This window comes from Crotalus tigris, unplaced genomic scaffold (assembly GCF_016545835.1).
Source record: "Crotalus tigris isolate CLP2741 ecotype Arizona unplaced genomic scaffold, ASM1654583v1 scf7180000017690.20705106771:4171800, whole genome shotgun sequence".
NCBI classification, from domain to species: Eukaryota; Metazoa; Chordata; class Lepidosauria; order Squamata; family Viperidae; genus Crotalus; species Crotalus tigris.
In genome coordinates, this window is record NW_024096569.1 from 1463695 (window position 1) to 1487754 (window position 24060).

At 50.4% G+C, this 24060-nt stretch overlaps 1 protein-coding gene across 4 annotated transcripts in view; it reads left to right on the forward strand.

The window, feature by feature from the left end:
• Nucleotides 1-24060, forward strand: part of DNAH2 (dynein axonemal heavy chain 2) — a 167437-nt gene that overhangs the window by 122306 nt on the left and 21071 nt on the right. For 2 of the 4 annotated variants that reach the window (XM_039337948.1, XM_039337947.1), the window contains exons 53-72: nt 2206-2291; nt 3807-3937; nt 4677-4820; nt 5936-6103; nt 8042-8202; nt 9693-9832; nt 10089-10236; nt 12459-12598; nt 12762-12972; nt 13098-13214; nt 15445-15586; nt 15772-15941; nt 16031-16147; nt 18812-18976; nt 19908-20033; nt 20913-21061; nt 21214-21280; nt 22329-22518; nt 22629-22777; nt 22895-23028. In XM_039337948.1, the coding sequence (XP_039193882.1) occupies nt 2206-2291; nt 3807-3937; nt 4677-4820; nt 5936-6103; nt 8042-8202; nt 9693-9832; nt 10089-10236; nt 12459-12598; nt 12762-12972; nt 13098-13214; nt 15445-15586; nt 15772-15941; nt 16031-16147; nt 18812-18976; nt 19908-20033; nt 20913-21061; nt 21214-21280; nt 22329-22518; nt 22629-22777; nt 22895-23028 (2855 nt within the window). Of the gene's footprint in view, nt 1-2205; nt 2292-3806; nt 3938-4676; nt 4821-5935; nt 6104-8041; nt 8203-9692; nt 9833-10088; nt 10237-12458; nt 12599-12761; nt 12973-13097; nt 13215-15444; nt 15587-15771; nt 15942-16030; nt 16148-18811; nt 18977-19907; nt 20034-20912; nt 21062-21213; nt 21281-22328; nt 22523-22628; nt 22778-22894; nt 23029-24060 lie in introns of all 4 variants that reach the window. The other 2 variants (XR_005556086.1, XM_039337949.1) reach the window with 2 other exon arrangements.

Sequence of the window (24060 nt, forward strand, 5' to 3'; positions counted from 1 at the left end):
AAGAAAAAAGAGAAAGAAAGAAAAAGAAAGAAAGAAAGAAGGAAAAAGAAAGAGAGGAAGAAAGAAAGAAGGAAAGAAAGAAAAAGAAAAAAGGAAAGAGAGAGAGAAAGAGAGAGAGAGAAGAAAGAGAAAAAGAAAGAAAGGAGAAAGAAAGAGGAAGAAAGAAAGAAAAAAGAAAGAAAGAAAGAAGGAAAAAGAGAGAGAGGAAGAAAGAAAGAAAGAAAGAAAGAAAGAAAGAAAGAAAGAAAGAAAGAAAGAAAGAAAAAGAAAAAAGGAAAGAGAAAGAGAGAGAAAGAAAAAATAAAGAGAGTAAGAAAAAAAAAGAAAGAGAAAGAAAGGAAAGAGAAACGAAAGAAAGAAAGAAAGGAGAAAGAGAGGAAAGGAAGAAAGAAAGAGATGGAAAGAAAGAAAAAGAAAGAAAGAAAGAAAAAGAAAAGAAAGAGGAGAAAGAGGAGAAAGAAGGAAAGAGAAGGAAAGAGAAAGAAAGAGAAAGAAAGAAAGAAAGAAAGAAAGAAAGAAAGAAAGAAAGAAAGAAAGAAAAGTTCACAACCTTGGGGATAACGCAGAAGAAGGTGTTTACTTCACCTGGTTTAAACTGATTAATTCTGGGCAGCTACAAGCCAGTTCCAGGTCCTTAGATAATCCAATTAAATCAGGCCAGAGGTGTGTTGCTTCAGTGAACCCTCCGCTGTATTGTTCCCGCTTAATTGTTCATAAATTGAAAGAAAGAAGAGAAATAGAACGGGAGGCTGGCCCAGAAAAAGCCTTCCTGGGGCTGTTTGTGGAGATAGATAGGAGAGAATATTTCTAGCTCAGGGTTGACCTGGGGAGGGAGGGGGGGGCTGTTCCCTTGGTGTCCTCTGCCTTTGGCAGCTTCCTTACAGACATTTCGTGACCCAACTAGGTAACATCATCAGTGCTGGAAGAGAATGGGGGAGCGGGTGGAGGAGAGGAAGGAGGACTGCGGGGTCCTTGTTGCTCCCTGAGCTGGGTGGTTTCCTTGCAGACGTTTCGTGACCCAACTAGGGAACATCATCAGTGCTAGAAGAGAGGAGGAGGAGGAGAAACGAGCTCTTTATGCTGGTTTGTTTCTTGCAGACGTTTCATGACCCAACTAGGTTAGACCGTCAGTGCCGACGATGATCATCAAGCCACTTGTATATAACCAGAGAGCACATTTCCGTCCCTGCTAGCACTGATGATGTTACCTAGTTTGGTCATGAAACGTCTGCAAGGACGTTGGTGAAGATCAGAGAGCATCAAGGATCCCACAGTCGTCGTCCTCTTCTTCTCCTTCCTCCTCCTTTTCCTCCTCCTCCTCTTCGTCTCTGCAAACCCTTCCAGCACTGATGATGTTCCCTAGTTGGGTCATGAAACGTCTGCAAGACAACCACCCAGCTCAGAGAGCATCAAAGACCCTACAGTTCTCCTCCTCCTCCTCCTCCTCCTCCTCCTCCTCCTCCTCCTCCTCCTCCTCCTCCTCCTCCTCCTCCTCCTCCTCCTTCCTGCAAACCCTTCTAGCACTGATGATGTTACCTAGTTGGGTCATGAAACGTCTGCAAGACAACCACCCAGCTCAGAGAGCACCAAGGACCCCACAGTTGTCCTCCTCCTCCTTCTCCTCCTCCTCTTCCTTGTCCTTTCCCCCACTCCTCCTCCTCCCTTCTAGCACTGATGATGTAACCTAGTTGGGTCATGAAATGTCTGCAAGGAAACCACCCAGCTCAGAGAGCATCAAAGACCCCACAGTTCTCCTCCTTCTCCTCCTCCTCCTCCTCCTCCTCCTCCTCCTCCTCCCTCCTCCCTCCTCCTCCTCCTCCTCCTCCTCCTCCTTCCTGCAAACCCTTCTAGCACTGATGATGTTACCTAGTTGGGTCATGAAACGTCTGCAAGGAAACCACCCAGCTCAGAGAGCACCAAGGACCCCACAGTTGTCGCCCTCCTCCTCCTCCTCCTCCTCCTCCTCCTCCTCCTCCTCCTCCTCCTCCTCCTCCAGCTTGGCCTAGCTGAGTAGCAAAGCATCTTAATGGACCAGCCATTTCCCACCAAAAGGCACCAGGACTGCCAGCAGAAGCAGCACCCCAAGCCTGGCTGGAGGGCAAAGACAGCTCCTTCCCCATTGTGTCTAGCCACAGTGGGGGGGGTGTGTCTTGTGTTCAAGACCCTGCGCTTGTCCCCGATCTCAAAGGTGCTGTCCTCCTTCAGGTCTTCCAAGGCATGCTGAGGGCCCACAAGGACTTCCACGACACCAAAGCCAGCTTGACCCGTCTCTGGATTCACGAATGCTTCAGGTAGGACCTCTGCCCTTCCTTCTTCCCTCCAGCCCATCATCCTCCCCCTCCCCACTGGAGGGAGGGTGCTAGCTCCCCCTGCTGGACTGGAGATGGCTTTGCAAGAGGCTGCTGGGGGGAGGGTCTTGTGCCCGTGGCCAACGGGGCTCCAGAGTTAGTGGTGACCAGGAAAAAAAAAAAACCCATCTCATAATTATATAATAATAATAATAGTAAAGTCGGAAGGGACTGTGGAGGTCATCTAGTCCAACCCCCTGCTCAGGATGGGATATAAATAAAATAAATATAAGGGTACTGATATAGCATTACGGCCACCAGCCAGGCCAGAATTTCTGGCGTTAAGCAAGGCGGCGGTTAAGTCAGTCGTGCCCAGCTTTGAACGGTTCAGCGATTCACGGCAGTTGTTAAGCGAATCGGGAGGTCGTTAAACGAATCCTGCCTCCCCCCCCCTTGACTTCATCTGCGGGAATGTCGCAAAAGGGGGATCGTGTGACCCCAGGGGGGCCGCCAAAACCTTTAGAAACCCACGTCCCAAATTTTGATCTGGTGAGAAGCAACCTAGAACTAAGGAGAAACTTCCTGACCGTGAGAACAATTAACCAGTGGAACCACCTGCCTCCAGAAGCGGTGAATGCTCCGACACTGGACGTGTTTAAGAAGAGACTGGACAGCCATTTGTCTGAAATGGTGTACGGTTCCTGCCTGAGCAGGGGGTTGGACTAGATGACCTCCAAAGTCCCTTCCAACTCTTCTTCTTCTTCTTCTTCCTCTTCCTCTTCTTCTTCTTCTTCTTCTTCTTCTTCTTCTTCTCCTCCTCCTCCTCTTCCTTCTCCTTCTCCTTCTCCTCCTCCTCCTCCTCCTCCTCCTCCTCCTCCTCTTCTTATACCCAGTCAAATTTATGAATTTGGAAACTCATCAAGGAGAGAAGCAACCTGGAACTAAGGAGGAATTTTCTCATAGTGAGGATAATTAGCCACCAGAAGCTGTGGGTGCTCCATCACTGGAGGTTCTTAAGAAGAGATTGGACAACCATTTGTCTGAAATGGTCTAGTCCAGTGGTTCACAACCTTTTTAATGCCGTGACCCCCAACCGGTTGTAAGTCGAGGACTACTCAACCGGTCGTAAGTCGAGGACTACTCCACTGGTGCAGCACCGTTTGCAGAATGGGACTTTGGGCGGGCTCAGCAGGGCAGAGACAGCCTGGACAATTCCTGTTGGCTTTTGGACTCTATTCAAAAGCCTAAAAGGGAGTGGCACAGCTAAGGAAAAGGGGGGAAAAAATGGCGGACAGCGTTGTTTGGCGACCCCCGTGAAATGGTCGTTCGACCCCAAATGGGGTCCCGACCCACAGGTGGAGAACCACTGGAATAGGGTCTCCTGCTTGAGCAGCGGGCTGGACCAGAAGACCTCCAAGGTCCCTTCCAAGGCTCTTCCGGTTGACTCAACCAACGGTTGTAAGCCGAGGACTGCCCGTCTAAGGCGCTTTGGGGGGCTTTTTTTCCCGTCGTCCGCAGGGTCTTCTCGGACCGCCTGGTGGACAGCCCCGACATGGAGACCTTCGTGGCTCTGCTGAGCGAGAAGCTGGGCACCTTTTTCGACCTGACCTTCCATCACATCTGCCCCAACAAGCGGTCGCCCATCTTCGGTAGGTGCCAGCTCCTTTTGGCCACGGTCGTTAAGCGAATCATTGCAGTTATGAAGGGAATTTCCCACGGTCGTTAAGCGAATCCAGCTTCCTCTTTTGACTTTGCTGGTCAGAAGCCGGCCGAGTTTATCTCTTTTGCCCCGGTCGTTAAGCAAATCATTGTCGTTCTTAAGGGCATTCCCACGGTCGTTAAGTGAATCATCGCAGTTATGGATGCTTGGCCACCGACTCACATTTACGACGGTCGCAGTGTCCCCCAGGGTCATCCCGCGATCCAAATTCAAGACGCTTGGCCACCGACTCATATTTACGACAGTCGCAGCGTCCGCCAGCGTCATCCCGCAATCCAAATTCAAGACGCTTGGCCCTTGACTCACACTTACGACGGTCGCAGCATCCCCCAGCGTCATCCCGTGATCCAAATCCAAGATGCTTGGCCACCGACTCACACTTACGACGGTTGCCGCGTTCCCCCAGCCTCATCCCGCGATCCAAATCCAAGACGCTTGGCCACTGACTCACACTTACAACGGTCGTAGCGTCCCAGAGTGTGCGGGTGTCCCGCGATCCCCCCTTTTTTTTTTGCGACCTTGTGACACGCGAAGTCAATGGGGAAGTCGGATTCACTTAACAGCGGTGTGACTCGCTTCACGACTGCGGCGATTCACTTAACAACGCGAAGAAGGAAGGAAGGTCGTACAACGGGGGGCAAAACTGACTTGAGAAATGTCTGCCTCAGGCGACTTCATGCGCAATGTCTACGAGGACATGGTGGACATGGGCGTCCTGAAGGCCGAGATGGAGCGGGCCCTGGGCGAGTACAACCGGACGCCGGGGGTGGTGCCCATGAGGCTGGTCCTCTTCCGGGACGCCATCGAACACAGTGAGTGGGGCAGGCGGAAGTTCCCCCGGGCCAGCCGGGCCGGGGGGGGGTGGGGGGAAGGGGAGAGGAACGCGAGCAGAACAGAAGAGCAGAGATGGAAGGGACCCGGGAGGGCTTCTAGTCCACCCTCCTGCTCAGCCAATTTCACTGTATACATGTTATACTTCGATACTAAAGGGTTGGTTGGTTGGTTTATTTATTTATTTACTTACTTACTTACTTACTTATTTATTTTTCTTCCCATTTCTCTCCTTCCTTCCTTCCTTCCTTCCTCCCTTCCTCCCTCCCTATTTCTTCCCTCCCATTTCTCTCCTTCCTTCCTTCCTTTCTTCCTTCCTTCCTTCCTTCCTTCCTTTCCTTCCTTCCTTCTTTCCTTCCTCCCTTCCTCCCTCCCTATTTCTTCCCTCCCATTTCTCTCCTTCCTTCCTTCCTTTCTTCCTTCCTTCCTTCCTTCCTTCCTTTCCTTCCTTCTTTCCTTCCTTCCTTCCTCCCTCCCTTCCTCCCTCCCTATTTCTTCCCTCCCATTTCTCTCCTTCCTTCCTTCCTTTCTTCCTTCCTTCCTTTCCTTCCTTCCTCCTCCCTATTTCTTCCCTCCCATTTCTCTGCTTCCTTCCTTCCTTCCTTTCTTCCTTCCTTCCTTCCTTCCTACTTTCCTTCCTTCCTTCCTCCCTGCCTCCCTATTTCTTCCCTCCCATTTCTCTCCTTCCTTCCTTCTTTCCTTCCTTCCTTCCTTCCTCCATCCCTCCCTCCCTCCTTCCCTCCCTATTTCTTCCCTCCCATTTCTCTGCTTCCTTCCTTCCTTCCTTCCTTCCTTCCTTCCTTCCTTCCTTCCTTCCTTCCTTCCTTCCTTCCTCCCTGCCTCCCTATTTCTTCCCTCCCATTTCTCTGCTTCCTTCCTTCTTTCCTTCTTTCTTTCCTCCCTCCCTCCCTATTTCTTCCCTCCCATTTCTTTCCAAGGTCCCAACATCTTTTTTTTTTTTTTTTGCAGTAGGGTGAGACCCAAACTGGTTTGATAGACCACCCACAACTTCTGGAGATCCTGGCTGCTTCAAGCTACGGTAGCTGGTCCCCTCGGCTTGTCCACTTGCCCTTGACTCTCCCTTCCTCTCTTGCAGTAACCCGCATCGTCCGGGTGATCAGCCAGCCCCGTGGCAACATGCTGCTGGTGGGCATCGGAGGGAGCGGGCGCCAGAGTCTGGCCCGCTTGGCGTCCTCCATCTGCGAATACTACACGTTCCAGATCGAGGTCTCCCGGCAGTACCGGAAGCAAGAATTCCGAGAAGGTGGGTGGGTTCCTCACCCCGTCTCGAGGTCCAGAACCTTCTTCCGGAAGTTGAGAAGTTGAGATCAGGGCGATTCTGGTCCTTGGAAACTATTTGAAAAGAAGGACTCTTTATCTGCTTAATATTTAAAAATTAGTCCCTAAAAGGAAAAGGAAAATTAATTATTAAAAATAGTTTGATCTGTCAATTAACCCCGGTTATGTGTGTGTGTGTGTGTGTGTGTGTGTGTGTGTGTGTGTGTGTGTGTGTGTAGGTAGGTCGGTCTTTGGTTATTCGGGTTTTCTCCCGCGTCAAATTGGAAGTGTCTTGGCGACGTTTCAACGAAGTCACATTCGTCATCTACAGGCTGGTGTTTTCGGCTTCGTGCTTCTAGGAGCTACGATCACACATTGCTCCTCGAAGCACGAAGCCGAAGCCCCCAGCCTGAAGATGACAAATGGGACTTCGTCAAAACATCGCCAAGACACTTCCAATTTGATGCGGGAGAAAACCCGAATAACCAAAGACCTACATACAAACGCCCGCGAAAACCTCAGAAAACAGATAGATAGATAGATAGATAGATAGATAGATAGATAGATAGATAGATAGATAGATAGATAGATAGATAGATAGATAGATAGATAGATAGATAGATAGGAGGGAATATTGTGTTATCAAGTGGGTAATTTAATATGGTAGGAAACAGATAGCTTTTTAGGAAATAGAACCAGATTGTATTCTCAATCGATTAAACTGTGTATTTTGGATCTTCAACTTTGTTGTGAACTGAGATAAGGGAAATTCTGGTGACCTGAGGCTTTGAGAATGATCACTATCAAAGGTTAAATTGGAATATTGATGAGAAACTAAAAACTGGGTCAAAATCAACAACAGGATATGGATTGTCTGTGAAGATGGAATGTCGTTAAGACGCGTATTGGCTAAAAATGTATTGATAAATGTAAGAATGATGTTTTGATCGATATAATAAGAATTGTACTAGCTCATGATGGCGAACCTTTTAGAGACCGAGTGCCCAAACTGCAACCCAAAACCCACTTATGCATCGCCAGGTGCCGGATGGGTGTGGCCCAATCGGCGGGCGCAGCTACAGTGGGCGTGGCAGACAGGGTGGGCATGGCCACTGGATGGGCGTGGCTGCAGCAGTCATGGCAGACTGGGTGGGCATGGCCTGGGTAGGCGTGACCACCTCGATATTGCTTATGGGGAGGGACACCTGTGGGAGCCGTGCAGGGTTGGGTGAGATCCAGGGGGTCTCTGGTAGATGGGATGGTGGGCTCCCCAATGGCGGCTCCAGGCTGGCTGGCCTTAGGCCAGTGATGGCGAACTTTTAGAGACCATGTATGCTGGGGCGATGGCGCGTGCCCACAGAGAGGGCTCCGCGTGCCACCTCTGGCACACGTGCCGTAGGTTCGCCACCACTGTACTAACTGGAATACGAGACAGTAAATGTTAAGGGAAAAAGAGAAAAAATAATTGATGGTGCAATTTGAGATTTGGACGAAAGATTTGGTTATCAAACTATTTATTTATTTATTTATTTATTTATTTATTTATGAGACTTATATACCGCTTTAAGTGCAAGCACTCTCTAAGCGGTGTACACCAGTAAGCAATGTATATATATATTTACATTGCCCCCAACAATCTGGGTCCTCATTTTACCTACCCCGGAAGGATGGAAGGCTGAGTCAACCTTGAGCCGGTGAGATTTGAACCGCTGACCTGCTGAACATAGTCAGCTAAAGTGGCCTGCAGTACTGCACTCTAACTGCTGCGCCACCTCGGCTCATTCACTGATTCACCCAGTCACCACGTTGCCTTTTTAAATACCTAAATTAATAAAATATTTTTTTTTTTTAAAAAAAGAACGTTCTTCCAGGTGGGTCTTGGTGATATCTGGACTTCACAACAGGTGTCCTTTTCCTTCTCCAGACATCAAGAAGCTGTACCGACAGACCGGGGTGGATCTGAAGCCCACCACCTTCCTCTTTGTGGACACTCAGATAGCAGACGAATGCTTCCTGGAGGATATCAACAACGTCCTCAGCTCCGGAGAAGTTCCCAACCTCTACAAATCGGATGAGTTTGAGGAGGTGTGTGAGACGGGGCCAAGCATCCCGTAGCCATCCATCGTTCTCCTCTTTGGGCTTGGTGGACGCTCTTGAGTTTCTGAGTAGATCAGGAGATGTTGAGACTCTGGAAAGCGTGCGGAGAAGAGCAGCTCCCTTCCCCGCCCCCCCCCCCCCGTTGGTCTCCTGGCTGGGGACCATGGGCGCTTCCTCCCCACCGCTGGAGAGAACCACACTGCAAAATGCAGAGCACCTGAGTTTTGACAGTCCACGCCAGTCGCTTGAGGTTGGGGAACTCGTCAAGTTTGCAGACGACAACAAGCTGGCTGGATTAGCCGATACTCCACAAGCAGGGCTCTTCAAACTTGGCCCTTGGATGACTTGTGGACTTCAACGCCCAGAATTCCTCAGCCAGCGTGAGGGAACTATGGCCCTTTTATGACCACAAGCGTGCCTGGCTGAGGAATTCTGGGAATTGAAGTCCACAAGTCATGAAGGGGCCATAGTTCCCTTTTGTTGTGTTTATGCGGTGTATATTGGAGGGGGTGGCCCTCTGAGGGCCGAACGCAACGAGATTCCATTTTAATGTATGCTGATTAGTCTACAATAAAGTTTATTCTGTTCTTGATCTATTCTTTCTCTATTCTATTCTGTAATTCTATTCTATTCTGTTCTATTCTATTCTATATTTCTGATTCTATTCTATTCTCATTTCATATTTTCTATTCTATTCTATTCTCATTTCATATTTTCTATTCTATTCTCATTTCATATTTTCTATTCTATTCTATTCTCATTTCATATTTTCTATTTTATTCTACTCTCATTTCATATTTTCTATTCTCATTTCATATTTTCTATTCTATTCTATTCTAACCTAATTTCTATCTTATCCTATTCTATTCTTATTCTTATTCTAACCTAATTTCTATTCTATTCTAACCAAATTTCTATCCTATCCTATCCTATCCCATCCTATTCTGTATTTTCTATTCTATTCTTATTCTTACCTAATTTCTATTCTATTCTATTCTATTCTATATTCCATTCTATCTCTTATTCTATTATTTCCATATTCTATTCTTTCTATTCCATTCCAATATTCTATTCTATTCTATTCTCATTTCATATTTTCTATTCTATTCTATTCCTATTCTATTCTATTCTAACCTAATTTCTATCCTATCCTATCCTATCCTATCCTATCCTATCCTATCCTATTCTTATACTTATTCTTATTCTAACCTAATTTCTATTCTATTCTTATTCTTACCTAATTTCTATTCTATTCTATTCTATTCTATTCTATTCTATTCTATTCTATTCTATTCCATTCCATTCCATTCCACTCCACTCCACTCCATTCCATATTTTATTTTCTATTCCATTCCATTGCATTCCATTCCATATTTTCTATTCTATTCTATTCTATTCTATTCTATTCTATTCTATTCTATTCTATTCTATTCTATTCCATCCCATTCCATTCCATTCCATCCTTCTCCCTCCCCCAGATCCAAACCCACATCATCGACGCAGCCCGGGCGGAGGGCATCCAGGAGAGTCAAGACAGCCTCTTTGCCTACCTGATCGAAAGGGTCCGCAATAACCTGCACGTGGTCCTGTGTCTGAGCCCCGTGGGGGACCCATTCAGGTGAGGCTTCAGGGTGGATCTCTCCAGACAAGGCGGGCGGAAAATTCTGCGTGGAGTAACAGCGCCCTCCAGTGGCCAAAGTAGCCGTAGGTTTGGCGCACAGGTGGAAAGTTTAGACTTAGATAGAGGGTTTAAAGCAGGGGTCTTCACATTTTGTCTAAAATGGCGTAGGAATCGCCTGCTTGAGCAGGGGGGGGTTGGACTAGAAGACCTCCAGGATCCCTTCCGACTCGGTTCTTCTGTCGTTCCGCCCCAGGAACCGGATCCGCCAGTATCCTGCTCTGGTGAACTGCACCACCATTGACTGGTTTTCGGAATGGCCCAAGGAAGCTTTGCTGGAGGTGGCGGAGAAGTACCTGGAGGGCGTGGATTTGGGCCTGGTGGAACGGGGGAGCCTCGACACGGTGAGAGCCCCCCTGCCCGTCTCCAAGCGGGGATCCTGCAAACCCCCGTCTGGGACTGAGAGATCTAGCGGACGATCCCTTAAACATTCACCGCATTCGCCGCTTCTGGAGGCAGGTGGTTCCACTGGTTAATTGTTCTCACTGTCAGGAAGTTTCCCCTTAGTTCTAGGTTGCTTCTCTCCTTGGTTAGTTTCCACCCGTTGCTTCTTGTCCTGCCTTCAGGCGCTTTGGAAAATAGCTTGACTCCCTCTTCTTTGGGGCAGCCCCTGAGATACTGGAACGCTGCTATCCTGTCCCCCCTCGTCCTTCTCTTCGTTAAACTAGATATCCCCAATTCCAGCAGCCGTTCCTTGTATGTTTTAGCCTCCAGTCCCCTGATCATCTTTGTTGCTCTTCTCTGCACTCTTTCTAGAGTCTCAGCATCTTTTTTACATCGTGACGACCAAAACTGGACACAGTATTCCAAGTGTAGAGCCAGCCGTGTGTGGCAGCAGCCAAAAAAGCTAACACAATGCTTGGTTGTATAAACAGAGGCGTAAAATCAAAATCAGGTGAAACATTAGTACCGCTTTGTAAAGCCTTAGTAAGGCCACACGTGGAATCCTGCGTCCAGGTTTGGTCACCACATTGCAAAAAAAAAAAAAAAAATGTTGAATTTTGTAGAAAAAGCGCAGAGAAGAGCAACTAAGATGATCCAAGGCCTGGAGACTAAAACATACGAAGAACGGCTGCGGGACTTGGGTTTGGCCAGTCTAGAGAAAAGAAGGACTTAGGGGTGACATGATAGCAGCCTTCCAGTATTTGGGGGACTGCCCTAAAGAAAGGGGGGGGGGGTGTCAACTTATTTTCCAAAGCACCAGAAGGCAGGAGAAGAAACAAACGGATGGAAATTAATCCAGGAGAGATTCAACCTGGAACTAAGGAGAAATTTGCTGACAGAGGGAACAATTAGCCAGGGGAACTGCTTGCTACCAGAAGTGGGTGGCAAGAATGACAATTTGGGACAGCCAACTCGCCGCAGGAGGCCCTGGGACAAGAGTTACTCTAATATTTAAGAAATGGAGGAACGGAATTGTTAAAGGATGCGAAAGGAGGGACAGAATGAAATTTGAAGGGCAAAAATTAAAAATATTTTTAAAATTTATTTTAAATAATTCAGTTAAACTGTTAAATTGTCCTGCAACAAGCTGACCATGATGAATTGGCTGTAGTAAGTTGTTCCATTCCCAAGAGACCCAAACTAGCACTAAGGAGAAAGTTCCTGGCAGTGAGAACAGTGGAACTACCTGCCTCCAGAAGTTGTGAATGCTCCAACACTGGAAGTTTTTAAAAAGAGACTGGACAGCCATTTGTCCGAAATGCTCTAAGCTAGGCTCTCCTGATTCAGCAGGGGGTTGGACTAGAAGACCTCTGAAGTCCCTTCAAACTAATATTCTATTAATTAATCAGTGGAACCTCTTGTCTCCAGAAGTTCTGGGTGCTCCTTCACTGGAGACTTTTAGGAAGAGATTGGACTGTCATTTGTCTGGAATGCAGGGGTCTCCAAACGTGACAACTTTTAAGATTTGCAGATTTCAACTCTCAGACTTTCCATGCTGACTGAGGAATTCTGGGAATTGAAGTCCCCACAGCTAGATGTTGGACTAGATGACCTCCAAGGTTCCTTCCAACTTTATTATTATTATTATTAAGTCTTAAAGTGGCTGAGGAATTCTGGGAGTTGAAGTCCCCAAAGCAGGAGGTTAGACTACATGACCTTCAAGGTCCCCTCCAACTTTATTATTATTATTATTAAGTCTTAAAGTGGCTGAGGCATTCTGGAAGATGAAGTCCTCAAGTATTAAATTAGCTGAGGAATCCTGGGAGTTGAAATCCCCCAAATCTTAGTGGCTAAGGAATTCTGGGAGTTGAAGTCCCCCAAGCCTTAAAGTGGCTGAGGAATCCTGGGAGTTGAAGTCCCCAAGTCTTAAAGTGGCTGAGGAATCCTGGGAGTTGAAGTCCCCCAAATCTTAGTGGCTGAGGAATTTTGGGAGTTGAAGTCCCCCAAGCCTTAAATTGGCTGAGGAATCCTGGGAGTTGAAGTCCCCCAAGTATTAAAGTTGCCAACTTGGGAGAGCCCTGGCCTAGTCTCTCCTGCTTGAGCGGGGGGTGGTGGACTAGGAGACCCCCCCCCAAAGGTCCCTTCCAACTCTGGCTATCCTATATTCCCTCTTTCCCCCTAGATGCAAAAGCGAGTGGCTAAAATCTTCGTCACCATGCACTGGTCCGTAGCCAGATACTCTCACAAGATGCTGCTGGAACTCCGGCGCCATAACTACGTCACCCCCACCAACTACCTGGAGCTGGTCTCCGGCTACAAGAAGTAAGGGGGGGATTTGGGTGGGCTCCGGACAGGTGGGAGGGTGAGAAACTCCCTCTTCCCAGGAGAAGCGTCCCACCTTTGGGGGACAGGAGAGTCAAAGGGCCGGGCCAGTCACCCAGTGATCCCCGCAGCAACGAGCCTTCTCCTCTCCACTCCTTCGCAGGCTCCTGGCCGAGAAGCGGAAGGAGCTTTCCGACCAAGCCAACAAGCTCCGCAACGGCCTCTTCAAAATCGACGAGACCCGGGAAAAAGTCGAGGTGATGACCCTGGAGCTGGAGGAGGCCCGCAGGAAGGTGGCCGAGTTCCAGAAACAGTGCGAGGAGTACCTGGTGATCATCGTCCAGCAGAAACGGGAAGCGGACGAGCAGCAGAAAGTAAGAGCCCGAGGTTGGCACCGCCCGTCTCCTCGCTGAGCCCACGACGTTGCAACATCCCTCTCTCTCTCTCTCTCTCTCTCTCTCTCTCTCTCTCTCTCTCTCTCCTCTCTGCCCTCCCGCAGACGGTGACGGCAAACAGCGAGAAGATCGCCGCCGAGGAGATTAAGTGCAAAGCCTTGGCTGACAACGCCCAGAAGGACTTGGAGGAAGCCTTGCCCGCCCTGGAGGAAGCCATGAAGGTAGGTGGGAAGGTTGGCACCGCCGATGGGCCCTGTGAAGATTGGAGGAGAAACCGGGGAGGAGTAACGGACGAATCCTTTAAACGTGAGCCAGCGGGCAGGTTGGGCTGTGGTGGCCGAAGTGAGGGCAGCATTTCAGCACGGGAGGGGCAGGAGGGCACCCCGAGGAGGCACCCCGAGGAGAGAGACCCCCGTCCCCGAGCCCCCCTCCCCACTTGTGGGGCAGGGGCCTTCCTCCCCCGCCCTCTTCCACGCTGAGGAGGTCCCTGGATCCCTCTTGGGCGAAAAGGCCCCCCCCCAAACCCTGGGCCTCAGCAGGTCTTATAGAAGCCCCTCCCCCTCATAGGCCCCCCGAAAAAGCCCCCTCCCAAGTGTCTGCCCTTGAAGACCCCCTCCATATATATTTTGTGGCAGCCTCCCCCCTCATAAATACATCCATTGAGAATAGGAAGGCCCCCACCCCATATATTTATATATTGGCATTGAGAGCTTTCTGCCCCCCCCCCTCAAATAAGCCTCAAACCCTGGGCTGCCTCCTCCTCCTCAGCGGGTCTCATAGAAGCCCCTCCCCCTCATAAGCCCCCAGGAAAAGCCCCCTCCCAAGTTTCTGCCCTTGAAGACCCCCCTCCATATATATTTTATGGCAGCCTCCGCCTCAGAAATACAGCGACAGTAGGAAAGACCCCTCCCCTGATTACCGGGGGCCATCTTGAAGCCCCCCACCCTATGTATCTAGATATTGGTACTGAGAGAATTCTCCCCCCCTGAATAAGCCGAATTCTCCCCCCCCCCCGAATATTGGATTTGGGGTCTCTGGAAGCCCCCAATTTAAAAAAAAAAAAAAAAGGTGAGCCGGCCGTGTGCGGCAGCAGCCCCAAAAAGCGAATACAATCCTCGGTTCACGTAAACCAGTGGTTCTCAACCTTTTTAATGCCGTGACCCCCAACCGGTTGTAAGTCGAGGACTACTCAACCGGTCGTAAGTCGAGGACTACTCAACGGGTGCAGCACCATTTGCAGAATGGGACTTTTGGCGGGCTCAGCAGGGCAGAGACAGCCTGGACAATTCCTATTGGCTTTTGAAAGCCAATAGAATTAGACTCTATTCAAGAGAGTCTCTTCTATTGGCTTTCAAAAGCCAATAGAATAAAAGGGAGGAGCACAGCTAAGGAAAAGGGGGACAAAAATGGCGGACTACGTTGTTTGGCGACCCCCGTGAAATGGTCGTTCGACCCCAAATGGGGTCCCGACCCACAGGTGGAGAACCACTGGCGTAAACAGGCGTAGAATCAAAAATCGCCTGAAGCATTAGTCCCGCTTTGTAAAGCCTTAGTAAGGCCACACCTTGAATACCTGTGTCCAGTTTTGGTCCCCACATTACAGAAAAGATGTGGAGACTTTGGAAAAAGGGCCAAGAAGAGCAATTAAGATGATTCAAAGGCCTGGAGACCAAAGCATATGAAGAACGGTTGTGGGAATTGGGTCGGTCTAGTTTAATGAAAATAAGGACTAGTGACATGATGGCAGTCTTCCAGTATTTGGGGGGGGGGAGCTGTCACAAAGAGGAGGGGCTAGATGACCTCCAAGGTCCCTTCCAACTTTATTATTATTAGTAGTAGTAAGTCTTAAAGTGACAGAGGCATTCTGGAAGATGAAGTCCTGAAGTATTAAATTGGCTGAGGAATTCTGGGAGTTGAAGTCCCCCCAAGCCTTAAAGTAGCTGAGGAATTCTGGGAGTTGAAGTCCTCCAAGCCTTAAAGTGGCTGAGGAATTCTGGGAGTTGAAGTCCCCCAAGCCTTAAAGTAGCTGAGGAATTCTGGGAGTTGAAGTCCTCCAAGCCTTAAAATGGCTGAGGAATTCTAGGAGTTGAAGTCCCCCAAGCCTTAAAGTAGCTGAGGAATTCTGGGAGTTGAAGTCCTCCAAGCCTTAAAGTAGCTGAGGAATTCTGGGAGTTGAAGTCCTCCAAGCCTTAAAGTGGCTGAGGAATTCTGGGAGTTGAAGTCCTCCAAGCCTTAAAATGGCTGAGGAATTCCGGGAGTTGAAGTCCCCCAAGCCTTAAAGTGGCTGAGGAATTTTGGGAGTTGAAGTTCTCAAGTCTTAAACTTGCCAACTTTGGAGAGCCCTGGTCTAGGGTCTCCTGCTTGAACAGGGGGGGGTTGGACTAGAAGACCTCCAAGGTCCCTTCCAGCTCCGATTCTGTTCGAATGCTAATTCACTCTCTGGCTTCCCAGGCCTTGGAGTCCCTCAACAAGAAGGACTTGACGGAGATCAAGTCTTACGGCCGGCCACCTACGCTGGTGGAGACCGTGATGCAGGCGGTCATGATCCTGAGGGGCAACGAGCCCACCTGGACAGAAGCCAAGAAGCAGCTAGGTAAGAGGTCCTGAGGATCCCACCTTGAGGACCCACTGGGGGTCATCTAACCTGTTTCCACTGCGGAAGACATCTAGGTTTCCTCGGAATGAACCCTCAACCGTCAGAGGGATCCACACCCTGGTTTCTCCTGTGGAGGAAGTTCTGGGTCAGATGACTTAATGATTTGGACCTGTCTTCCCCAGGGGAGCCGAATTTCATCAAGCAACTGGTGCACTTCGACAAGGATAACATCTCCGACAAAGTTCTCAAGAAGATCAGCGCCTACTGCTCCCAGCCAGACTTCCAGCCGGATATCATCGGGAGGGTCTCGGTGGCCGCCAAGTCTCTGTGCATGTGGGTGAGAGCCATGGAGGTGAGGAGCGGCCTTCAGCCCTGGGATGGCTACCGTTGGTCTCCCTACCCGGGGCTCGCTAAGTTCTCCCCTCTTGCCGCCCCACCCAGATGTACGGACGCATCTACCGGGTGGTGGAGCCCAAGCGGGCCCGTATGAACGCCGCCTTGGCCCAACTGGCGGAGAAGCAGGCGGCCCAGGCCGAAGCCCAGGAGCGCCTCCGGGAGGTCGGTGCCGCGGAGCAGAAGACGATCCGGGACGGGGTGTCTCAGCCTGGGCAGCTGTAAGACGCTGTGGACTTCAACTCCCAGAATTCCCCAGCCGGCGTTGAATTCTGGGGAGGCGAAGTCCACAGATCTGAAAGTTGCTAAGGGTTGAGAATCGCTGACCGGGGGGGGGGGGACATGGATTGGCTAATGAAGGGGTGGGAATCTCTCATCCTGAAGGGGAAAGGGGGAAAGAGAGAGAGGAAAGAGGGGAGGGAGGGAGGGAAGGAGGGAGGGTGGAAGGAATAGAGATGGGAAGGGGAAGAAAGGAAGGAAGGAAAGGAAGGAGAAAAAGAAAAGGAGGGAGGAATAAATATAGGGAAGGAAGGAAGGAGAAAAAAAGGGAGGGAGGAATAGATATAGGGAAGGAAGGAAGGAAGGAAGGAAGGAAGGAAGGAAGGAAGGAAGGAAGGAAGGAAGGAAGGAAGGAAGGAAGGAAGGAAGGAGAAAAAGAAGAGGGAGGGAGGAATAAATATAGGGAAGGAAGGAGAAAAAGAAAAGGAGGGAGGGAGGAATAGATATAGGGAAGGAAGGAAGGAAGGAGAAAAAGAAGAGGGAGGGAGGAATAAATATAGGGAAGGAAGGAAGAAGAAAAAGAAAAGGAGGGAGGAATAGATATAAGGAAGGAAGGAGAAAAAGAAAAGGAGGGAGGGAGGAATAGATATAGAGAAAGAAGGAAGGAAGGAGAAAAAGAAAAGGAGGGAGGGAGGAATAGATATAGAGAAGGAAGGAAGGAAGGAAGGAAGGAAGGAAGGAGAAAAAGAAGAGGGAGGGAGGAATAAATATAGGGAAGGAAGGAAGGAAGGAAGGAAGGAAGGAGAAAAAGAAAAGGAGGAATAGATATAAGGAAGGAAGGAGAAAAAGAAAAGGAGGGAGGGAGGAATAGATATAGGGAAGGAAGGAAGGAAGGAGAAAAAGAAAAGGAGGGAGGGAGGAATAAATATAGGGAAGGAAGGAAGAAGAAAAAGAAAAGGAAGGAAGGAAGGAAGGAGAAAAAGAAAAAGGGAGGGAGGAATAGATATAGAGAAAGAAGGAAGGAAGGAGAAAAAGAAAAGGAGGGAGGGAGGAATAGATATAGAGAAGAAGGAAGGAAGGAAGGAAGGAAGGAAGGAGAAAAAGAAGAGGGAGGGAGGAATAAATATAGGGGAAGGAAGGAAGGAAGGAAGGAAGGAAGGAGAAAAAGAAAAGGAGGAATAGATATAAGGAAGGAAGGAGAAAAAGAAAAGGAGGGAGGGAGGAATAGATATAGAGAAGGAAGGAAGGAAGGAAGGAAGGAGAAAAAGAAGAGGGAGGGAGGAATAAATATAGGGAAGGGAAGGAAGGAAGGAAGGAAGGAAGGAAGGAGAAAAAGAAAAGGAGGAATAGATATAAGGAAGGAAGGAGAAAAAGAAAAGGAGGGAGGGAGGAATAGATATAGAGAAGGAAGGAAGGAAGGAAGGAAGGAGAAAAAGAAGAGGGAGGGAGGAATAAATATAGGGAAGGAAGGAAGGAAGGAAGGAAGGAAGGAGAAAAAGAAAAGGAGGAATAGATATAAGGAAGGAAGGAGAAAAAGAAAAGGAGGGAGGGAGGAATAGATATAGGGAAGGAAGGAAGGAAGGAAGGAAGGAGAAAAAGAAGAGGGAGGGAGGAATAAATATAGGGAAGGAAGGAAGGAAGGAAGGAAGGAAGGAGAAAAAGAAAAGGAGGAATAGATATAAGGAAGGAAGGAGAAAAAGAAAAGGAGGGAGGGAGGAATAGATATAGGGAAGGAAGGAAGGAAGGAGAAAAAGAAAAGGAGGGAGGGAGGAATAGATATAGAGAAGGAAGGAAGGAAGGAAGGAAGGAGAAAAAGAAGAGGGAGGGAGGAATAAATATAGGGAAGGAAGGAAGGAAGGAAGGAAGGAAGGAAGGAAGGAGAAAAAGAAAAGGAGGAATAGATATAAGGAAGGAAGGAGAAAAAGAAAAGGAGGGAGGGAGGAATAGATATAGGGAAGGAAGGAAGGAAGGAGAAAAAGAAAAGGAGGGAGGGAGGAATAAATATAGGGAAGGAAGGAAGAAGAAAAAGAAAAGGAGGGAGGAATAGATATAAGGAAGGAAGGAGAAAAAGAAAAGGAGGGAGGGAGGAATAGATATAGAGAAAGAAGGAAGGAAGGAGAAAAAGAAAAGGAGGGAGGGAGGAATAGATATAGAGAAGGAAGGAAGGAAGGAAGGAAGGAAGGAGAAAAAGAAGAGGGAGGGAGGAATAAATATAGGGAAGGAAGGAAGGAAGGAAGGAAGGAAGGAGAAAAAGAAAAGGAGGAATAGATATAAGGAAGGAAGGAGAAAAAGAAAAGGAGGGAGGGAGGAATAGATATAGGGGAGGAAGGAAAGAAGGAAGGAAGATAGATAGGAAGGGAAGGGAAATAGAAAAGAAGGGAAAGGGAGGGAGGAAGAAAGGAAGGGAGACGGGAAGTGGAAGGAAGGAAAGAAATGGAAAGGAAAGGGAGGGGAGGGGAGGGAAGGAGAGAGAGGGATGAGAGAAGGAAGGGAGGGAGGGAGGGAGGAAGGGGGAAGTCCCCCCTGCAGACCCAGGCCAGCCCTTCTCCGGGGGGCACGGGGGGGGGCGGCCTCCTTGAGACCCCTCCCGCCCCCTCCTCCCCCCTCCAGGTGGCGGAGAAGCTGGAGATGCTGAAGAAGGAGTACGAGGAGAAGCTGGCTCAGAAGGAGGAGCTGCGCAAGAAGTCGGAGGAGATGGAGGTCAAGCTGGACCGGGCGGACAAGCTGGTCTCCGGCCTGGCCGGGGAGAAGATCCGCTGGGAGGAGACCGTCAAGGTGGGCCTGGAGCCCACCCACCCCCCCCAGCCTCTCTCTGGCTCCCTGGGAAGACCCCCCCCACCGGCCCCCATGGGGGTCCAGCACCCCCTGGAGAGTCCTGGGAAGGGAAGGAGCAGGGAAGGAGGGAGCGGGGTGTGTGTGTGTGTGTGTGTGTGTGTGTGTGTGTGTGTGTGTGTGTGTTGGCAACTTTATGACTTGTGGACTTCAACTCCCAGAATTCCTCAGCCAGCCTTCCGTCCCTCCCTCCCTCCCATCTTTCTTCCTTCCTTCCTTTCATCCATCCATCCATCAATCCATCCTTCCATCTCTACTTCCTTCCATCCATTCACCCTTCCATTGATCGCTCCATCTCCTTCCTTCCTTCCTTCCTTCCTTCCTTCCTTCCTTCCTTCCTTCCTTCCCTTCCTTCCTTTCATCCACCCATCCATCTATCAATCCATCCTTCCATCTCTACTTCCTTCCTTCCATCCATTCACCCTTCCATTGATAGCTCCATCTCCCTCCCTCCTTCCTTCCTTCCTTCCTTCCTTCCTTCCTTCCTTCCTTCCTTCCTTCCTTCCTTCCTTCCTTCCTTCCTTCCTTCCTTCCTTCCAAAAAGGCTTTTAAGAAGAGACAGCCACTTGTCTGAAGTGGTATAGGGTCTCCTGCTTGAGCAGGGGGTTGGACTAGATGACCTCCAAGGCCCCTTCCAACTCTGTCCTTCCTTCCTTCCTTCCTTCCTTCCTTCCTTCCTTCCTTCCTTCCTTCCTTCCTTCCTTCCTTTCCTTTCCTTTCCTTTCCTTTCCTCCTTCTTCCCATCTCTTTCTCCTCCCTCCTTCCCTCCCCTCCGGAATTCTGGGGAGTGGGAAGTCCAGAGGTCCAAAAGCCGCAGAGGCTGGAGACCCCCCCCCCATGGATGGATGGATGGAGGGCTCTTGGCTTCCCGCAGGGCCTGGAGGAAGACCTGGGCTACCTGGTGGGCGACTGTCTGCTGGCCTCGGCCTTCGTGTCCTACATGGGGCCCTTCCTGTCCAACTACCGGGATGAGATGGTCTCCCACATCTGGATGAAGCAGGTGAGCCCTCCTCCTCCCACTCCCACTTCTAGCCCTGATGATGTTACCTAGTTGGGTCATGAAACGTCTGCAAGAAAACCACCCAGCTCAGAGAGCACCAGGAACCCTGCAGTCATCGTCGTCATTGTCGTTGTTCTCCTCCTCCTCCTCCTTCCCCTACTCCCACACACCCTTCTACCCCTGATGATGTTACCTAGTTGGGTCATGAAATGTCTGCAAGAAAACCACCCAGCTCAGAGAGCACCAGGGACCCTGCAGTCGTCATCGTCATCGTCGTTGTTCTCCTCCTCCTCCTCCTCCTCCTTCTCCACCACCACCACCTCCTCCTCCTCCCCCTCCTCCTCCTCCTCCTCCTCCCTTCTAGCACTGATGATGTTACCTAGCTGGGTCATGAAACGTCTGCAAGAAAACCACCCAGCTCACAGGCCACCAAGGACCCTGCAGTTGTTGTTGTTGTTTTCCTCCTTCTCCTCCACCACCACCACCACCATCACCATCTCCACCACCATCTCCTCCTCCTCCTCCTCCCTTCTAGCACTGATGATGTAACCACGTGGGGTCATGAAACGTCTGCAAGAAAACCACCCAGCTCAGAGAGCACCAAAGACCCCACAGTCATCCTCCTCCTCTTCCTCTTCCTCCTCCTCCTCCCCCTGCAACTAGGGGGGAGGACAGCTGGGCTTTTGAGGCCCAGGTCTTTCTCCCGTCCTTCCTGCCTGGGAGAGGGAGGACCGGAACGACCCCCTGGCGTGGTGGGCCTGGCAGGGACGCATCCGGGAGGGCTCCCAGTGCTGAAGGCAGGCCAGTGTGGTGCCCAGACGGCCGGGGCCTGCCCTGTCCGGGCTCCTCCCGGCTTTCCTTCCGGCTTCCCTCCCGCAGATCCGGCAGCTGCACGTGCCCTGCTCGCCCTCTTTCACCTGCGACAGCTTCCTCTCCAACCCGACCCTGGTGCGCACCTGGAACATCCAGGGACTGCCCTCCGACGACTTCTCCACCGAGAACGGGATCATCGTCACCCGGGGGAACCGGTGGGGCCCGCTTCCTTCCGGGGCGGCCTGGGGGGGGGGCTCTGGGGCGGTCCGGGAGGGGGGGGTCCGTCGGGAGACACCTCCCCCCCCCCGCCCAGAGGACTCCCCAAGGCACCCAAGAGGTCCTGACGGGGCCTTTGGTCTTCCCTTAGGTGGCCCCTGATGATCGACCCTCAGTGCCAGGCCACTAAGTGGATCAAGAACATGGAGGCCAATAAAGTGAGGATCCCCCTTTGAGGCCCCCTCCCCCTCCTCCCCAAGCAGAGCTTCCTCCTGGGGCCTCCCCTCCCTCCCTCCCTTCCTCCTTCCCTTCCTTCTTCCTTCCTTCTCATTCTCATCTCCCTTCCTCCCTCTCTCTTCCCTCCTCTCCTCCCTTCCTTTCCTCCCTCCCTCCCTTCTCTTTCCCATTTCCTTTTCTTCCTCTGTCCCTTCCTTTCCTCCCTCCCTTTCTTCTCTTTCCCATGTCCTTCTTCCCTCCCTCCTTTCCAATTTCCTCCCTCCCTCCCTTCTCTTTCCCATGTCCTTCCTTTCTTCCTCCCTCCTCTCTCCCTCTTTCCAAATTCCTTCCTCTCTCCCTCTTTCCTTTCCTCCCTCCCTCCCTTCTCTTTCTGATTTCCTTCCTCTCTCCCTCCCCTCCCTTCTCTTTCCCATGTCCTTCCTCCCTCCCTCCTTTTCGCCATTTGTCCGAAATGGTGTAGGGTTTCCTGCCCGAGCAGGGGGTTGGACTAGATGACCTCCAAGGTCCCTTCCAACTTTACTATTATTATTATTATTATTATTATTATTATTATTATTATTATTATTATTATTATTATTATTATTTCCTCCCTCCCTTCTCTTTCCCATGTCCTCCCTCCCTCCCTCCTTTTCGATTTCCTCCCTTCCTCCCTTCTCTTTCTCATTTCCTTCCTCTCTCCCTCCCCTCCCTTTCCCATTTCCTTCCATCTGTCCCTTCCTTTCCTCCCTCCCTTCTCTTTCCCATGTCCTTCCTCCCTCCCTCCTTTCTGATTTCCTCCCTCCCTTCTCTTTCCCATTTCCTTCCTCTCTCCCTCTGTCCCTTTCTTTCCTCTCTCCCTCCCTTCTCTTTCCCATGTCCTTCCTCCTTCCCTCCCTCGCTTGGGCTGTGCCAAGGCTCCCCGCCATTCGAACGCCCTGGGTGAGTCCCCGGAACCCCCTCTTCCCTCATTAACAATTTGGGGGGGGGAACACCGAGCGAGGGTCCCCAAACAGCCCCCTGGGCTTAGGGACCCTCTCCTCCGCCCACCAGACCCCCACCCGGAGCCTTCCTTCTCCTCCTTCCCCTGGCCCAGGGCTTGAAGATCATCGACCTGCAGATGCCCGACTACCTGCGCATCCTGGAGGCGGCCATCCAGCTGGGCTCCCCGGTGCTGCTGCAGAACGTGCAGGAGGAGCTGGACCCCACCCTGGCCCCCATCCTCAACAAGTCGGTCACCAAAGTGGGTGCGTGCCCCCGGAGCAGGGCCTGGGGGGGGAGGGGGAGCAGCCCCCCCCTTGCACTCCCACAACCGGGCCCTAACACACACACAAACACACCTGTATCTGGTAGGTGGGCGCCTGCTGATCCGGCTGGGGGACAAGGAGGTGGAGTATCACCCCGAGTTCCGATTCTACCTCACCACCAAGCTCTCCAACCCTCACTACACGCCGGAGACCTCCTCCCAGACCACCATCGTCAACTTCGCCGTCAAGGAGCAGGTAGGCGCTTCGTTCAGGTGGCCTCTGGGTGGCCCCCCCCCCGCTTTTACCGGCTCTTGGGTGGGAAGGGCGGGCGACTATGGGCGAAACACCCACCGGGTGCCCTCCTGCTTCCAGGGCCTGGAGGCCCAGCTGCTGGGCATCGTGGTGCGGAAGGAGCGGCCCGAACTGGAGGAGCAGAAGGATTCCCTGGTCCTCAACATCGCGGCCGGCAAGAGGAAGCTGAAGGAGCTGGAAGACGAGATCCTCAGGTGGGAACCCTAAGGGAGACGGACTCACGACTCCGCAGGCAGAACGATCTGTGGCAGGGTGTGTGTGGGTCCAACCTTGAGAGCTTTTAAGACTTGTGGACTTCAACTCCCAGAATTCCCCAGCCGGACTTCAGAATTCAGCATAGATAGGATAACAACAAATGTCACCTTTTTTGGATTGGGTAACTTTCTTAGTAGATGGTGAGAACGCGGGTGATGTAATAAACCTTGACTTCAGCAAACTGAAAATAACAATAATGATGATGATGATGATGTTGATGGAGGAGGAGGAGGAGGAGGAGGAGGAAGAAGAAGAAGAAGAAGAAGAAGAAGAAGAAGAAGAAGAAGAAGAAGAAAGGGAGGAGGAAGCGATGGAGAAGGAGGAGGAGGAGAAGAAGAGGAGGAGGAGGAGGAGGAGGAGGAGGAGAAGAAGAAGAAGAAGAAGAAGAAGAAGAAGAAGAAGAAGAAGAAGAAGAAGAAGAAGAAGAAGAAGAAGAAGAAGAAGAAGAAGAAGAGGTGGTGGAGGAGGAGGAAGAGGAGGAGGAGGAAGAGGAGAAGAAGAAGAACAAGAAGAAGAACAAGAAGAAGAAAAGAAGAAGAAGAAGAAGAAGAAGAAGAAGAAGAAGAAGAAGAAGAAGAAGAAGAAGAAGAGGTGGAGGAGGAGGAAGAGGAGGAGGAGAAGAAGAAGAACTACTACTACTACAGAAGACCCATGACAGGTTAAATCAACAAATGTTAATTTATAGTAGATGACCTGACAATTCAGTAGGAACCTGTTGTGCTGGCTGGGGAATTCTGGGAGCTGAAGTCCAGGCCTCTGAAAAGAGCCAAAGGTTGCAAAACACTGGTCTTACGTTTTGGGGGGAAAGGATTTTTCACCTGTGTGGTATAGTAATAATAATAATAGTAATAGTAATAGTAATAATAGTAATAAATGTTGGAAGGGACCTTGGAGGTCATCTAGTCCAACCCCCTGCTCAGGCAGGAAGCCCTATACCATTTCGGACAAATGGCTGTCCAGTCTCTTCTTAA